General features: G+C 46.9%; 1 protein-coding gene across 1 annotated transcript in view; it reads right to left on the reverse strand.

Annotated features, from left to right (window-relative positions):
- ANKRD44 (ankyrin repeat domain 44) overlaps positions 1–16127 on the reverse strand; it is a 221194-nt gene that overhangs the window by 23582 nt on the left and 181485 nt on the right. Inside the window, exon 17 of the mRNA XM_081095598.1 lies at positions 6027–6098. Coding sequence (XP_080951724.1) covers positions 6027–6098 — 72 coding nt within the window. The remainder of the gene's footprint in view (positions 1–6026; positions 6099–16127) is intronic.

A 16127-nucleotide genomic window follows, 5' to 3' on the forward strand; every position in this document is an offset into this window, starting at 1 on the left:
CCTCCCATGTTTCTGCCGCGGTGATTACTCAGGCACCATTTATTTGAAAAAGGGCTCAGCGCAGAAAAAGGTTAGTTTCCTTAATATAACAAGAGCTCTTACAAACCATTTTTAAAAACTAGAAAATGTGCAAAGGGCATAAAGAGGCAGCTCACATAAAAAGAAAAGGTCAGTGAACATATGAAAAAAAAAAAGTATATTTTATGGTACTATTTTTTAACTACCAGATTGGCAATGATTAAGTTTGGTCATGTCCTGTATTAGTTAAGAGCGGTGGAAAAAGCAATCTTATACTCTGTTGGCGGGAATATAGATTGGTGTGACATTTGTGGAGAGCAATTTGACAAAACCTATCAAATAAAAAAAAAATATTAAGTTGCAAACACTGCATAGAGCATGACCTCATTTATACAAAAAAGCAAATATATCCAGATATATACACGTCTTTATATGTATACTTCTATAGTTATAGCAAATTTTAGAAGATTAGGAGAGAAACTGTGAACTTCTAGAAACGAAAAGTAAAGTAATGAACATCTGGACATTTTTCACCTTATCTTTTTAAAAATTATTTAAATTGTTTCCTCTGAGTATTTTTTTGAATATATTTTTATTGATTTCAGAGAGGAAGGGAGAGGGAGAGAGAAGGAAATAATCACTGATGTGAGAGAATCATCGATTGGCTGCCTCCTGCATGCCCCCCACTGGGGATCAAGCCTGCAACCCAGGCATGTGACCCTGACTGGAATCTAACCCGGGACCCTTCAGTCCACAGGCTGACGCTCTACCCAATGAACCGAACCGGCCAGGGTGGAATATGTTTTTTAAATAGCACTATTGAAGGCAGTGTGCTGAGCACTCCAGCTATAGCCTCTCATTTAATCGCTGCAAGCATCCTTTTTATAGATGAATAAAACAAACAATGAAACCAGCAACGTTCACTGACTCAACAGCACTTAGCTAGTACATGTCAGAGTTGGGATTTGAAACCCCAAATCTGAGACCACGAAAACCTAGGCTTTCAGGCAACGTCTCATCATTTCCCCCCAGTAATTCCACTGAAGTGACTTTCAGACAAAATACTTTTGTCTCTGCGTGTTCCGGCGCGGAGAGCTGATTAACAGCATCGGACCAGAAACTACACTCCTCCCTGGAAGGCCTGGCGTCGGGGGAAGTGCCCGAACCAGCGATGAAGCAAGGTTTGCGCTCGGGGACGTCCAGGCCGTCGCTCCTACACCGCACGCGGCCTTTCTTGAGACGGAGAACCGAATCCCTGCCCCACCTTGAGGATCTGGACTTGCTGTGCAAACCGTAACTGCAGAGGCTCCCGGGCCTTCAGTCTAAAATCAACTCTGAAGCGACACCTGGACTGAGCCTTTGCTCTGAGCCAGGCAGCGCCTCCTGTAACTGTCACGGCCACCCATGGTCTGAATGCTATCGTGATCCCCACTTGACCCACGAGGACATGGAAGGACAGGGAGATGGGCCAAGCCGCCTGCGGTCACACGGCCTCGCATGGGGAGCTGGGACTCAGAGTACATGGACCCCGAGCCCCGGCTGGGGCCTTGGCATGAGCTGCCATGGAATGGGCGCCACAGGGCCAATGGCTTTGTTTCTTTAGCTTTTTATTACAGGACAATTCCAACTTATGCCAAGAAGATAGGCTGGTGTGATGGATTTCCATGTACCTATCACCTGGTCTCTGCCACCACTGACTCAGGTTAGAGGTGACTCTAAGCAGATGTGGTAACAGAAGCATTGACATCAGGGTGTAAATCCAACCGTCTCACCCAGGGCTGGAGTCTGTGGCTTATTTGAAAACTGACTTTGCATAACACTTCCTCTCACTTTACACTGTAATGGGTGAGGGGGTAAGAGATCCACCGAAGGACTCGTATGCATGCATGTGAGCAAATCCAATGGACACAGACGGGGGGGGGGGGGGGGGGGGGGCGTGGTGAGGTAGGTGAGGGCACATGCTGGGGTGTGGGGGCGGCCAGGGAGAGGTCAATGGGGGGGGGGGGGAAGGAGACTTACGTAATACTTTAAAACAATAAAGAATTTAAATTAAAATAAATAAATAGATTGTAATGGCAGGGCCCAGCCAACTGCGTGGCTCAGTGGTTGAGCGTCAACCTGTGAACTAGGAGGTTAGATTCCTGGTCAGGGCACATGCCTGGGTTGGGGGGCTTGATCCCCAGTGTGGGGCGTGCAGGGGGCAACTGACCAGCGATTCTCTCTCATCATTGATGTTTCTCTCTCTCTCCCCCCCTCCCTCTCTCTTCCTCTCTGAAATCAATAAAAACATTTAAATTGTAATGGCAGCAACTGATTCTGCTCGTGTGGACATCCTGACGTCACACCCGGGGAAAGGACTCCAGTGGGTAACAGGAGGATCTAGTTGCCATTTGCAAATGGTGGACCTTCCGGGCCCATTCCTATTGCGACAAAAACAGCGAACATGTTCACGTCTGTCAGTATGACAGCCTCAGAAAATAGAACCGGCGACTTACAAAGCACATGCATATCTATGAAGCATGACAGCAAACATGTTAGATTTACTAGAGAAGACACAGAGACGGACTCAGGAAGGCAGCCGGTGTGGAGGCATCGCAGGGGCACCACAGGCACACAAGCTGGGTGCTGACGTACGAACTCACCTCCTCCAAGAGGCCCTTTAAACCTCACAGCAATGACTAAACCCATTAGCATGTGTCCAAGCTAAAGAGGCTTAATGTCAAAATAAAACGGAGCGAACCCTGCTGGCAGTTAGAGAAGCCTCAGAATCCCATCCCATACTTCCTTCGATACCAGGAGCTTGAAACGTCCCTTAAAGACAGGATGGTTGTAAGTCCGGATTTACCTATAGAATCCTGGTTTTTGCCTTTAGTCTAGTTCAGCAATTTTCAACCGGTGTGCCACGGCAAGAGTGGTTAAAACATGCACTACCTGATGGCTTAGTCAGGGGCACTGACCTCTTTTCCCTTAGATTGTCAGATAAAAAAATGACAACAGTAAACACAAGAGCCATCCGGTGTGAATCAATCAAACATATACCTATTTTTTGTTGTTGTTGTTAGGCCATAACAAATACAGAGCCCAAAAATACATCTTTTGGTGTGCTGCAGAATTCTAGTGATTAGTTGTGCGTGCCATAAGTTGGAAATCGCTGGCCCTGTTTCCAGCTCCTGCATTTTAGCATACATCTGCATTACAATCCAGAACTGAAGAGACACGGTGACGTGCTAACGTCACAGGCAACAGGAGGGGAGTAATAAAGGTAACTCGGACTAGACCAGAACGTTCATTTATCTTCACACTTCAGAGCTTAGCCCTATGGGATTCTCTTTGATGGTTAATGCATGATTCAGTCTTGAGACAATTATATGGCTTCCGGGGTCTATTGAAAGAGCGGACAACAAAGCTTTAAGCTCTCTGAAAGGGACTCGGTAGTCAGCAGTACGCGATGAAAAGTGTCCTATTCTCCTTACTATTCCCATCATCTTCCACCAGGCGGTCAGTAGGTAATTCCACAAATAATTTCTGAAATAACTAAAGGAGGAAGCAACTCACAAAAGAACAAACACGCTGGTTCAAAAGGCACGTAGTGTGCTGGCTTTCAACAGACAACCCAGCGTAAGCCTTTGCCGCAGGGAACAAACATTTTAAGTCTGTTTCACGAAATTCCTTAAATCTCGGTAGGTAACACATATTTTTAGAACATGATTAATTTCTTTGAACTTTTTCGATGGGAACTGAGGACACCGAGGAGGAAGAAGTTGGGGGTCCTCACAGAATCCACGCGGCCATGGGTCCAGCTGGACCTCTGGGCAGCGGGAGCCCTCATTTGCATAGCCCTGCTTCCTGATTTAATTTTTTCAAGTGGCTGAAAATGCCCATGAACTCCCTGGCTTGTCACCCTGGAGGCTTGGATCATTCAGGCAGGAAATGGTAACCAGATGGGTCAGGTGTCCTGTGGCCAGCAGGTTGGAGGGCATCTGCTTCCACCTAAGAAGCGAATGCCCTGGGGTTTTATCCAGTGAATTGCCTCAGAGGCCCCTGGACAGGCAGATGGCATCCTTGGGGAGTCCTTGAAGCAAATAATACATTTTTATTTGTTTTTATTATTTTTTAAATATTTTTCATTTTTATTGATTTCAGAGAGGAAGGGAGAGGGAGAGAGAGAGAAACATCAATGATGAGAGAGAATCATTGATCGGCTGCTTCCCGCAAGCTCCCCACCCGGGCACGCACCCTCGATCGGAATGGAACCTGGGACCCTCCAGTCCGCAGGCTGACGATCTATCCATTGAGCCAAACCAGCCAGGGCAAAGCAAATAATATATTTTTAAACGGTTTGCATTTCAAGGGCATGACTAAAATGTTTTAGGATTAACCTACTGATATCACCACGGCCAAAGGCATCCTCATCCCTGCTTGCCCGGTTGTCTACCTTCTGCTTTGTCTACCTTACAGTTTCAACTCCACACACTTTTAAAACAAAAGTAACATCACTTCATCTGTCTCCTCAGACTCCTCCAAAGGGCTTCCTATTTTGCTCAAAGGAAAAGTCACAGTTCTTCCAAGAGCATGAGGCCCTCTGACCTGTGCGGCTCCCTGCCCCCCGGCAACATGTCAGGCCTTGTCCCCTCCCCACGCCACACTCTCCCTGCCACAGTGGTTTTCTGGCTCTTCCGGTAACTTGCCAAGTGTGCCCTCACCTTTGTGCTTCTGCCTAGAACACTCAGGTGTCAGCCAGCCACGTGGGCAGCCCTGGTGCCCGTGCAGGAGGGAGGTTCTGCGCTATGTAACAGCTCCCCGGCCACCTCCACCCCCTCTCGCCGATCTCTGTGGGGCACACGCAGCACCTATCACCCTCCGCCCTGCCACACAGTCACTTGCCTGGACTGGACTGGAAAGTACCAGGACAGAGCCCGGGCTTTGCTTACGGCAACAGCTCCAGCTCCTGGGACAGTGCTTGCTACAGACACAGTTGGCACATGTCAATGAAAGACCAACATCATGTTAATCGTGGGGAGGATGACACTGCTGGTTGCACACAGGCGCCAGGCACTGTTCTCACTGCTTTACTTAGCTCATGTCATTCCCTCAATGGCCCTGGGATAGAGGTACTGCTGTTCTCCACATGTGGTGGGTGGAGAAACTGAGGCACAAGAGGTTAGATACTTAGCTAAGCTCATACAACAAATTAATGAACAAATTGGAAAGGGTTTGGGGATCCTTAACTAACTCACCCCTTTTCATTTACAGGAGGGAAACCAGGTCCAGGTGAGCTACTAGTGAGGAAACTGGCAGCTGGGACCCCTCTCTGCATGCACTTCCTCACTCCCAAAGCCCACCCTGTCTTTCCAGGACTGGAAACCCATAGAGCTTAGCAGAGCACCAGGCACGCAAAAAAAACACTGAACAATCACTTTTTAAGAATGAATGAGAGATGACAGAATTTCTAGAAGCTGAGAAGTCTCTTCTCAGATCAGAAGGAGGCTTGGCGGTGCACTCAAACCCGCTTTCAAAGGGCATCAGGGTTCCACCTGAGGTACCCTTTCCAACAGGCCTCTCTGGGGGTGGCTAGTGCTGTCTGTGAACCCTCGGCATTGGGGTAGCTTCCCCAGGCACAGCCGACGGTTGGGCAGAGATTTCAGGGAGCAACCTTTAGAGCAACCGATACCAAAAGCCAACTGGTGTGAATTTTTTACATGTAAGCATCCCACTACCTACCCACATTTTCCATTCCAAATCCATCTCCAGGAACAAAGACTTATGCACATTTTAACCTGATTTCACTGGATTCAGAGTGTGTGTGCATATGTCAGTGGGTGTGTTGGTGGGTGTGACTGAGGGTGGTGAGGTGGGTGTCAATGGATGTGCCTGAGCCTTTGCCCAGGCACTGTTTTCGTTGTCAGCTCTTTCTGCATGCCTGTGCTCTCATTGTCAGAGCAGCCTCGTTTTAGGAACGCTTTGGTTCTTCCTGTAACAAGCGAAGTTGCCCACAGGATCTCACTTACAGCCAAGTGGAGTGGACTCTTGGTAGCACCCGGATCTGATTCTTCAAAACCACCGTTGGTTCTTTCCAAAAGCTGTGGAGAGGAAGGAAAACGACAGGACGTCAGTGCAGTCCACGAAAGGAGTCTGACTTCATGGGTACTAGTGGGAGCACAAGTGAGGAAGGAGGTGTCAGGAACTGAAGACATAGTGCAACTTATCAGCAATGTAAGGAACCTGATATAGTGCGTCCAACAAAGACGCTGAGGGTTTCAACCTCTACAACAGGGGTTCCCAACCTATTTTTGGCCACGCCCCACCTAAGCGTCTCTAAAATCCTGATGCCCCCCACCCCCTGTGCATGACAAATAATTCTTATTTTTCAAGAAGTGAACTCCTAAGAGGCCATTAACTTGGTCTAAACAAGCTTCCAAAGAACATGGCATCCATGAAAGAGAAAAATAAAAGAATGAAAGGACAGTTGAAGTACAGAGGAAGAAATCATTAAGGAATTGTTAAAAAATAATAATAATATGAAGCGATATGAAAAAAGCAAATAAAATTTCAAAACATGTAATAGAGAACTGAAATGCATAAATATATCACAATATATATTTATACTAGAGGCCCGGTGCACGAATTCATGCACGGGTGGGGTCTGGCCAGCCCGCCCTGATAGGGGCCGATTGGGCCAGGCTGGCTGGGGAGAGAGGCTGCAGGCAGTTGGCTGGCCGGCCCCACCCCCTGGTCGAACTCCTGGTTAGGGGACAATTTGCATATTAGCCTTTTATTATATAGGAGGATATGCTATAAGAGGCCCCTAGGACAGTGATGGCGAACCTTTTGAGCTCGGCGTGTCAGCATTTTGAAAAACCCTAACTTAACTCTGGTGCCGTGTCACATAGAGAAATTGTTTGGTATTTGCAACCATAGTAAAACAAAGACTAATATTTTTTATATTTATTTTATGTATTTAAATGCCATTTAACAAAGAAAAATCAACCAAAAAAATGAGTTTGCATGTCACCTCTGACATGCGTGTCATAGGTTCGCCATCACTGCCCTAGGACCATAAGAAATGCCAAAAATTCACTCAAATTGCCCCCCTTAAAAAACCAAATTGCCACCCTGTGGGCGTGTGCCCCACATTGGGAACCACTGCTCTAGATCATCTCAGCGTTTGTATACAAGAAAGGCTTCCTGTTTTCAAAGATGCTCGGCCTCACCAACCCGGAGAAGTCATTCATGGGAAGCCCACGCTTCACCCGCCAGATGGTAACGATGAAAAAACTGCAACGCTTAGTTCATTCCGTCATCAAACACACATTCACTGGAGAAAGGGCTGCAAAAGACACGAAGCTCCTGTTCCCATGGAGCTCCCAGTACAGAGAAGGAAAGCAGACGAGCACATTCACAAATGAAAGGCATCTGGCGTTGATCAACGCTGTGATGAAAATACATCAGTGCGACGAGATCGAGTGACCGGGAAGCGACTTTACAGCTGATGGCCAGGCAAGGCCCCTCCAAGGAGGTCTCAGTTAAAGTGAGACCTGAATGAACAGAATTACAGCAAGTGAAGGTGTGGCAGCAGCGTGTCTGGGAGGAGGGAGGAGTCAGTGCAAATGCACCAAGTGGAGGTGCACACGGTGAGTTCACAGAGCAGGAAGGATGGTGCGGGCCAAGCAGATGCGTGTGGCTCTGGGGCCAATAGCAACGGCAGTGACTGTCAGCTGGGGTCCGGGGCCACGGGCAGCCCTCCGCTGGCTGCTCTCTGCTACCTGTCTCCTGGTCATAGGGAAGGGGCAGCTGCCCTGGCCACCGAGTGCTCCAGTTCAGACCTATTTCTGGAGGAACAGCCTAGAAAGGTCCCCTCTTCTGGACCTCCCAACAATCCCGTAAACAACACCCATCTTTAAAAAACAAACCTTTTTCTGCTTAAAATAGCTAGCATGGTTTCTGTGTCCTTCGACTGAATCCTGACTGACTCAAAGAGTAATGCAGATTGTTATACAAGCTGTGTTAATGGGGGTGCGAAGAAAGCAAAACTTCCTAAAGTTCACGTTCCCCGTTTTTCTCCCTGAAAATCTCAAAGTTGTCAAGGGGGAGAAACACATTTTAAAACCATATCTGTGGAATTATACCATCTTCAATTTTTAAAAAATTGCACTGGCATGACTATATATGCAGAGAAAAAGCCTAGACATACATACCCTACAATGAATAGCACAATAACCTGAACGCGGAATTATATAGGGTTTTTACTTTCTTTTTTTATTTTTCCTGATCTCTTTTTGCAGTGACTGTGTAGTTTTCATAATCAGAAAAACACTAAAGCTCTTTCTATTTGGAAAAAAAAAAAGCGATTAACCTTCCTTTTCATTTAACAAATGATGTCCACAGACCCCCAGATAGCCCAGAATTCTTTTCCAGTCAGTGCACGTGGGAAACAATGTTTGGATTCTTTCGTAGATCAAATAACAGTGTAAAACCGTTCCATCTAAAAGCACACAATTTCAATATCACAAATAATACAGCACAAATAGAAATAGCGGAGGTAAGAGACATTTTATGTTTGCTTTTATTCGTGTGAGAATAGAATATGGAACTTAAACAATCTAAGGTATGTTAGAATAATGAGAATAATTTAATTTTAACTTCAAAGCAAATAACTTTAAAACCAATCTGCCTCACAGAGTGGAAATAAAAGTAGCTTTAAGTGCTCACAAAGGCTAGAAAACAGCTGTTCTTTTGCTTTGTTTTGCAGCATTATCACCTGCAGGACTTCCTGGAATTGACCGCGCCGCCCAACTCCAGATCCGGTCCTGGAATGAACTTGTAATCAAAGGAACACAGAATCATTTCCACCTTCTCACCCACACGAAGAGGCAAGAAGACAATACACTGTTCATAGCCTCAACTCAGGCATGTTCCCGGAAGATTGGTTATGGGGCATGACTTTCCACACACATACTTTGATCATACAAAAAGCGTGTGATGTTCTATGGCAACCAGTCGCCCAATATTTGCCGAGAATCCCTGTGCAGGACTCTGGGGTAGGCATCGGGATTCAGCTGTGCAGAGAACATACATGGCCGCTGAAGAGGCGAAGGAAGGGAAAGGTAGTGTGTGTATTTAAGAATTTCATTCGCCCTCACTCACTCACTCATTCAGTAATTATTGAGCACTCTGCTAGGCACTATTATCAGTTCTAAAATGGTCCCTGACCACAAGGAATGTATAGTCCAGAGGGTGCAATGGACAACTCTAACGTACACCTCCAGCGTGGCATCACGGGCTGCTACCGACACAATAAAAATGTGCACTCATTTCGAAGATCGACTTGGCCCTCTGCCTAAACAATCCGTTAAAATGGCTGCTTTCCTAAAGCCTTTATCTGGGCTACTTCATCTTACTCCTTGTCATCTCCCAAATCCCAGAATTGCTCCTTTTCTCAATTGAGCAATTATTTATGAAGCTTATGTGAAGAGTGTAGCACTGCCTGACCCCACCTCTTCCTGCACACCCTCCTCCTATAACCTAGCCTTCTTGGGTGAAACACCAGAAGGGCTGGGATTAAAGCCATTTCCAGCCCCCCTCCTGGCAGATAATGATGGGCCCCTGACTTGGCCATTGAGAGAAAGCAGCCAGGGTGGGAGCAAGCAGACCTTTGAAGGGCCTTATTTGTGAAACAGGAATTCCCTGGTTCAGTGGGGGAGGGGGAGGGCATTGTGGAGGGGGAGGCTGGGATGCTCTGTAATTCTGGGGCCTGAGGAAAGGATTGCATTTGAGACTTTAACAATTGATAGGACGTTTTCTGAATCTGGAGGGTGTTTCTTCAGGGCTCGTGGGCTCACACAGAGAACATCTCAAGGTCTTAGATCAGGGGTCCTTAAACTTTTTAAACAGGGGGCCAGTTCACTGTCCCTCAGACGGTTGGAGGGCCGGACTATAGTGTTAAAAAAAACTATGAACAAATTCCTATGCACACTGCACATATCTTATTTTGAAGTAAAAAAAACAAAACGGGAACAAATGCAATATTTGTATTTGCATGTGGCCCACGGGCCGTAGTTTGAGGACCCCTGTCTTAGATTTAAAAGCAGCAAAGGTACTCTAGCCGGTTTGTCTCAGTGGACAGAGTGCCAGCCTGCAGACTGAAGGGTCTCGGGTTCGGTTCCAGTCAAGGGCACGTACCTGGGGTGCAGGCTCCATCCCGGGCCTTGGTTGGGGCTCCTGTGGGAGGCAACCAATCCATGTGTCTCTCTCACATTGATGTTTCTCTCTCTCTGTCTCTCCCCTTCCCTTCTACTTTCTCTAAAAATCAATGAAAAAATATCCTTGGGTGAGGATTGACAAGTGAAAAAAATTTTTTAAAAATAAAAGGTAATAGAAGGCCAAGTTTAGGGCTTTCTCTACAAAATGAATCTGTGATAACAAAATCAAGGATAAATATAAACTCAATGGTAATCCAATGGCCGCTGGGTTAAAAAAACAACACAGTAATCTTGTCCAAAACTGTGAGGAAACATAAATATTGAACTAGGAACCCAAGCTTTCCAAATAGTAGAGATTATGACTGGCTATTTGAAAACACGGCAAGAAAAATGCAGGGATCCCAAGAGACTTAAAGCTGATTTAAACTAGTTTTTCTATGTGCTATTTAGGAAAGCAGAAAGCAAGCGTGGCTCTGACAGTAAAAACAAGCATGTAGCCAGCGCGTCTGTGAGGTAGTTTCTCTCTCGGTGGCTATGGTTAGACTCTGACTTGTAAGTGAGGAGAGAGAGGAGCTAGAAAACCAATCCAACAGTACCCCCAGGACCGTGAGAAGAAGGTGCTCTGAGAAAAGGTTTAAAAATGGATTTATTGCCCAGCCAGCGTGGCTCAGTGGTTGAGCATTGACCTAGGAACCAGGAGGCCACGGTTGGATTCCTGGTCAGGGCACATGCCCAGGTTGTGGGCTTGATCCCCAGTGTGGGGGTCGCAGGAGGCAGCCAATCAATGATCCTCTCTCATCATTGATGTCTCTCTCTCTCTCTCCCTCTCCCTTCCTCTTTGAAATCAATAAAACATATTTTTTAAATGGATTTACTTCTCTTTCGGCGTGAGGACTAGGAGGATGTGTGTAAGTCTTCAAGTCTGTTGAGGGTTGGGAGCAGGCCAAAGCCCTTGCAGAGCTGGCACCTCTGTAAGAAATTCTACCTCACATTCTGTGCCTGAGAAATTCAACCTTAAATGTCTGTGCTTGAGAATGAAAGGCTGTGTGGGCAACCTCAAGGCCACGCCTGAGTCACCTGTGCTGAGACCTGGCTCAGCTCAGCCCAGAGGGGGTGCGGGGCGGGGCCTACAGACGGTTCAGACCACCCAGCCTGTGTCACTACGCTCCATGCAGGGCCTGGGACAGAGCTCAGGGGGTCCCACCGGCCTTTCAGCCTCAGGATTGCTAGGATGTCCCAGGCCACACTGGGCCTCAGGGGACCCCGGCCTTCTCTGGGGGCCTCAGCAGTCACGGTGGTGGCTTTCTGCGGGTGCGCCTGGCTCTGCTCACATCCGTTCACAGCTATTAGGAGAAGCTGTCTTGCTTGAAATTGTTATTAACAGCCATTGCCAGAAACTCCGTGGTTTCTAGAAATGTCTGAACCTAATCTAATTTCTGCCTCCCCCCACAATTCTAAAGGTAAGGAACCATGACCTCTCTACGCTTGTGCAAATCAGGGTCCATGCAACTCTAAAGGGAGATAACAGGAATTGAGGAGGGCGCTCCTGGGAGCCTGGCGAGACTGGTTTCCGTTTCTTCCCGGGAGCTGGTTTTGATTGCTCTGCTTATCTCCGCCCTCCAGAGTGCACTCAGGTCCCAGTAATTTCCGTGCCAATTAAAAGGCAGAAAAGCCCGCGGTCTGTATGAGGACGACGCATGAAACCTGCTTTGTAGATAAAGCCGAATGCACGCTATAAAATGCATAGTGTTTAAAAACTATCATGCAAGAGCCTTGAGTGTTCATACACGTTAGCCCTGGCCGGTGTGGCTCAGTTGGTTGGGCCTCATCCTGTGCACCAAAAGGTTGCTGGTTCAATCCCCCATCAGGGCACACGCACAGGTTGCAGGCTCGATCCCCAGGAGGGTGTGCAGGAGGCAGCTGATAGATGTTTCTCCCTCTCCCTTCCTCTCTCTCTAAAATATCAAAAAAATATTTTTTAAATGTTCATATACTTTGACCTATAAACCTACTTCAGAGATTCTATCCTGAGAAACTTCCAAGCCTAAAGCATTTCATAGTAAAATAGTGTACAACAACCTAAATAGTAGAAGAATGCCTAAATTATGGTCGATCAAATAATGGAACATTATTTAAATTAAAATATATTTACCGAGAGTTCTTAATTTCCATAATATTGTATGGGGGGAAATCAATGTACAAAATTACATATTTAATATTATCTTCTATATGTGAAAAGTAAAATATGTGAAGAGACGAAGGAAATATATCAAAAGGTTAATGATGATTATTTTGGGGTGGTAGGCTTTGGTGTTTGATTTGTTTCCACCTTTCTACATGTTCTAAACTTTCTACAACAAATATAGATTACTCTAGTAAAGGATCAGATACATTTATCTTTAAAGTGAAAGGGTTGAGCCAGATGATTTCCAAGGGCATTTAGCTACCTTCTCCATGGTACCTAGCCAGAACGTGAGGGGTCAATGTTTTCACGACCAGGACTAGCGTACCTTTATTAAGGCAACAATACCATGCTGGCCAGTGTTGCTGTTGGCTGAGTGTGTTTCTTCATGGCCATTAAACTCCAAATTCCTTATAGGCAGGCTCTACCTATACCATGTAGCATGCACTCAATAAAAGTTTGCTGAATTTAACTTAAGTCTGATCAATGAATGAGAGCTCCCGTGGGATTAATTACAGAGTGGTAACACAATGGCTACCTGTTCTGAGAGTGCAGAACCACATAAAGCATTACCGGTAGGTTATATTTTTGGTTGGATTTTTCCCTTTACAACAATCTGAAAACATATTTGTTGTGACATTGAAAAAACCAACCAGTCAACCCACCAGCAAAGCAAACACATAAACCTGACCTTCCACAGAACACAGTCCTGTAACTGAAAAATGCTCTCGGATACGTGTCTTTCTTAACCATGTCAGTTTACTGTTCTGAGTCCTGTAGCTCCCCGTGAGGGGACCCCCTGCTCCCCCGTCAGAGGTACTAAAGAAGACTAATAGCAAACTAAATTGTGATCTGGTTGATGGACCAATACTACGAAGGAGAGATATTAGTAAGAGAATTCCAAACACGTTTTCTGGTTGTAATGACCTAACTCAGTCCAGAAAAAAAAAAAAGCCAGGCTATATGTTTCTGAAATAATAGAATGCTATGACCCTGTTCATCTCGCCACAGGCAGTCCAGATGAGGAGGAACAGTAAGATCAACTCAGAAGAAATAAGCCACTCTCTTGGGGGTTAAGGCACCGTGGTTACGGGAAACACAAGGCTGGAGGAAGCCGAAACTGATCATGGAGGGGACGCAGAATTTGGCTTCACTCCTGTGTGTGCGTGTTGAGCCAGAAGAGGCGTGTTCCTGTCTTGGAGACAGATAACAGAGAGAGATAGCTAACAAGGGTCCCTATGCAAACCTCGGAGGGAACACAAACAGGCTGTCGCCATCAGCACAGTCCAGATACACAGCGTACGCCTTGGTTGCTGACACCAGCAAAGTGTGCCTTGGGGGCCCCGAATATATCCACCAAGGATGTGACTGGGAGTGCTGCAGGTCCTCTTGGGCTGGCAACAGCTGCTGCAAGGGAGTTTCAGTACAACAGCAAAAATCTTCCGCCGTTCCCTGGATATTCTCAGTGAAGGGATTGGCCTTGACCACACCCATTTACCGCCTGAATTTTGCAGAGCAGTTCAAGAGTTCAGCTGTCCCTCTGTATCCGCAGTGCGTTCAATATATAGGTGTATTCTATCAGGGGAACGGTCCCCTGATGCTCTCTTATTCTGTTTTTCTCTTTGGTTCCCTGCATTGTGTGTGTGTGTGTTGTGGTGGTGGTGGTAGTGATCATGGGGGTGTGTGTGGATTGTGGTGATCGGTGTGTGTGTGAAGAGAGAGAGAGAGAGAGATGCAGAGGGGAAGAGGACAAAAGCGAAAGTTCCGTGGGAATGAACCATTACCATACATGGGTAACATAAGTTTAGGAAAAAGAGCAAAATGGGTCAATATCAAGGGGTAAGTATCAAACAAAAATCCACAAATACTTGATATTTATGGATTCCCTATTTTAAGGAAAATGATGTAAAACTTGTAAATGAGGCAACAAGGATGATTCTGTGTCCTTTTAAAAAATCATACCGAGGCATTGTTTTGATAACTGCACCCAAGGATTAATTTTTTAGTATAATGTTAATTCAGGACTCGGTCTCTCTGGATTCACATGCTAACTTGTAGATCTGTGCCCAGCAGAGATCCACATTATGTCTGTGGGGCAGAAAAGAGAAGTCCAGAAGTTATCGCTCCGTGCCCTTTCGGATATTAACCAGTTTTGCATCTCACCTAGCAATTTTATTTGCATGTTGCTTCATTAAAGTGTTTATACATGCTCTGTTCCTCAAATGCTCCTTGAACAAGAAAGTTTAGCATATCATGAAGTCCATCATTATTGAAAACAATCTTTAACCCACGTGCCTCCTCTCTTTGCATGAGTCTTGTTGAAATTTTCTGAGAAGTATGTCCTTGGACATCGCCCATCAGCTCCCATGACCGCAAAGCCCTCCAAAGCCTTACAGACCCTTGGGAGCTCCCCTCACTGCTGTCCCACAGCTGGCTCTTTGGGGGGAACATTGAGAACTGGGGAAGGCCTCCTCTCCTTGCAAAGGGCCTTGGGCAGACATCGGGCCCGGAGCTGTGCTGTCCCCAGATTAGAAAACCAACCCCACTGGGTCTCCAGTGAACTCCTCTCAGGCTCTGAGACTGAGGAATCCCGACGCCCCTCCTTCCTCAAGCGCCCGCTTCACGCAGGGAACCGTGGCCATGGCCAGGAACGTCACACACGGGTCGAATATCGACTGCACCTGCTCACTCTTCTCCCAGGAACCCACAGGGGCTGCCAGACACCAGCATTGCTCCTCTGCTGGCGCCCATCCTAAGCGAGGAGGTTTGCCTGAGCGTGCCGAGCTCATCCACTACCTTCGGGGTCTCCCGGTGCGTGGACCACCCTCTCTCCCCTTCCTGGCCTCCCTCCCTGTGTGGACGCCCTCAAAGAACTGAAGGGAACCTCGCTCCAGTCCGACACCTGCAGGACCCCAATCTCAGGTCCCCTACAGCCCCAGAGGCAGACCCCTCCCCCCACCGCCATCTCACCGGCTTCAGAAATAAACCTCACTCAGAGGACAGGGACACACGCCACAAAGCACGATCATTTACCATCGAAAGCAAGAGCAGTCATTCCATTTGAGCCAAATACGATAATTCAGACATGTTTCTTGCCAAGCTCATAACATTGCATTTCATTAAACCACGTTTTCATTTAGGTAAGACGACTGTCACGCCAGCTATTTTATTGACACTAGTTTAGTTATTTTTCCAGGAAATGGAAAAGTTGTTTCAGATTCTGAAAAGATAAAGCAATACAAAATAATGTGATGCAACTATGATACTCCAGAGCCTGTTGCATGTGCGCGTGTGTGTGTGTGTGTGTGTGTGTGTGTGTGTGAATTTAAAAACTGGTTTCTCCTAAGGGTCCTCCCAGGGTTAGACCCCCCTTAGCCGCGCTCTCCCCTGATGGGCATGCCGCTCCCTAACCCAAGGGCTGCTGGGAGCCCGTGTGCAGTGGCACTGTGGCAAGTCTGGCTCCCGGATTTGCTGTCTGGGAGGTGTTGGGCCACCCGCCCACCCAGGCAGACTCCTGGGCCTGGTCCCTTTACTGTCACTGAACAGGAAACAGCAGTGTCCTTGAAGGGAGCACACTGTCCGCAGGACTGCACCCCAGTTTCTTCCAAAGCCATCCTCCCACCACAGCCCCCCCCCCCAAAGCCCTCCCCACAGCCCTGCCCACTTTCAAAATAAACATCAAACAAACCAATAAAAACGTGAACAACGACAACACTTTCCAGCCTCCG

This window comes from Myotis nattereri (assembly GCF_964212035.1).
Source record: "Myotis nattereri genome assembly, chromosome: 7".
Lineage (NCBI taxonomy): Eukaryota > Metazoa > Chordata > Mammalia > Chiroptera > Vespertilionidae > Myotis > Myotis nattereri.